This window comes from Amphimedon queenslandica, unplaced genomic scaffold, assembly GCF_000090795.2.
Source record: "Amphimedon queenslandica unplaced genomic scaffold, v1.1 AMPQUscaffold_8749_Cont19311, whole genome shotgun sequence".
NCBI lineage: Eukaryota > Metazoa > Porifera > Demospongiae > Haplosclerida > Niphatidae > Amphimedon > Amphimedon queenslandica.
The window spans coordinates 781-2,778 of NW_003550978.1; the positions used below are offsets into that span (position 1 = coordinate 781).

General features: G+C 35.9%; 1 protein-coding gene across 1 annotated transcript; it reads right to left on the minus strand.

The window, feature by feature from the left end:
- Window positions 1-215: 215 nt before the first annotated feature.
- On the minus strand, window positions 216-1,712 carry LOC100635419 (DCN1-like protein 1). The gene is made up of 5 exons (XM_003391493.3): window positions 1,627-1,712; window positions 1,292-1,422; window positions 1,026-1,108; window positions 787-883; window positions 216-540 (listed from the first exon to the last, which is right to left on the minus strand). Exons 1-5 carry the CDS (start codon window positions 1,638-1,640, stop codon window positions 449-451), a joined length of 417 nt encoding a protein of 138 aa, XP_003391541.2. The 5' UTR covers window positions 1,641-1,712; the 3' UTR covers window positions 216-448.
- Between the last annotated feature and the right edge of the window lie 286 nt (window positions 1,713-1,998).

A 1,998-nucleotide genomic window follows, 5' to 3' on the forward strand; every position in this document is an offset into this window, starting at 1 on the left:
GTGCTGCAGTGCTGCTACTTCTGCAGGTATTCAAGAGCAAGTGCAACTGTAGGAAGCTAGTGTTGAGCAGACTCTCTTCATGCTGATAATCAAACAGTTATTGAAGTGCGGGCATGCACCATAGCAGCTATAGGGGCGAGGCCATGCACCGTAGGTGTCTCGTTATTATTATTATTATTATTATTATAGCACGTGGTTTCCATACACTTGTTCTGTAGAGTTCTGGGAATGGTCATTCACAACACAATAATAATTCCAGGAAAGTGAGAAAGAGAAAGGAAAGAGAGGAGTATTAAGATAAAAATAGACATTGGTGTGTGTGTGTGTGTGTGTATTACAGTATAGTGTCTCTAATATTTGACTGGTTCATTAATTCTACTAGCACATAATTGTGTATGAGTATCAGTTATTGCTGCATATTATCATCAATTAATATAATTAATTATTACTAGCTGTTACTACTAGCAGCTGGTGTTGTAGCATTAGTTATTAAAGGTCTAGCATATTCCACAAATTCATCAATAAGGACTGGCCAAGCACCTACACAAAGAATAGAAGGAGATAGAGAAATGACAAGAAACATGTATACACTGTACATTATAGACAGAACTATGAATAATACGCCCACCATACAATCATTAATGTTCATGTACATATTCATAGTAAAGTACATGTACTTCTTTGCATAAAATCATCAAAAATTACAAAGTAATAAAGCTGTCATACGTTAAAGTGGTATACAAATAATTTAAACAGGACATTACAATTTATACAGTATAGACATACCATCTTCATCATAATTGCTCATGGTGTCATCAATCGTGTTTGAAAACTCTAGCAGAAGGTTCCAAGTGTCTTTGGGTATTGCTCTTTTATAATGAGACTGAGAGAGAGAGAGAGAAGGAGGGAGGGAGGGAGGGAGAGGGAGGGAAGGAGGGAGAGAGAGAAAGAGGGAGGGGAGAGGGAGGGAGGGAATGTCAAGATAATTACAGTAAAAGTGGCTTGTAATTACAAGTATTTTTTACTTTTAAAAATTCACACCACAAGTCCAAAAATTTGAAGCGACCAGTAAAAATAAAATTCCAGTAGGCAATGGCCATCTCAAGATCTGTAGAGAAAGAAAAAGGAAAAGAATTTAACCAATCCATACAATATACACATGTACTGTACTGTACATGTACGTGCATTTCAAGGGAAATTCCTACCAACATATGTACATGTACATTAAAATCACTGAGTCACAAGTTTAGCAAACATGATCCAACATGGACAATAATAATATGTAACTAGCCTAGTCCTTTCTGCCCCGGGTTTTTGGCAAAATTAAACGTAAATTGGTAGAAGTCCTTGAACTGTTGTGAGTCCTGTATCTCCCGATCAATGGTCTCACACCTTTTACGGAGTTTATCAATGGAATCACACCTGAGAGAGGGAGAGAGAGAGAGAGAGGTAGAATTGTACTTATAATTGTAGAAAGACTATTATATTGAATGTGAATCACAGTAAAATAATGTATAGCAAATAGACAAGGAAATCTTTATCAATATTAATACCATTATTACAGAGAAAGAGGGAGAAAGTGAGTATAGTTGTGTTTGTTAACTTATAATGTACACTGGTCCTTACCCTAATCTGGTCATCCCTTCTACAAACTCCTGTCTAGTGAACTCGCACTGTGTGGCAGCCTATGGGGAAAGAGGAAAAGTGAAACAAGTGACAAATACAGGGACTTAGTACATGTATACGTGTATGCATTGAAAATGTAATAAAAATGGAGAATTCTCTACTTTTCATTTTTGGCAAAAATTGGCCAACAACCCTGTACTATTATAGTACAGGGACTTTGACTCAATTTTGGAGCAACTTTTTAAATTTGTAAAAAATCCAATTTTGATCGGAATCAGCTCAAACTTTCTACACAACATAAGTACATGTATATGCATCAGCAAATGTAATCAAAATTGGAATTCTCTACTTTTCATTTTTGGCAAAATTTGG

What these genes read in the sequence shown, in the direction of transcription:
- LOC100635419 (XM_003391493.3), bottom strand. An exon ending in CCCGGGGCAGAAAGGACTAG is followed by an intron (nt 1,109 to 1,291) that starts GCTAGTTACATA and finishes CTTTCTCTACAG; the next exon opens with ATCTTGAGATGGCCATTGCC. An exon ending in GAGCAATTATGATGAAGATG is followed by an intron (nt 541 to 786) that starts GTATGTCTATAC and finishes TTCTTTGTGTAG; the next exon opens with GTGCTTGGCCAGTCCTTATT.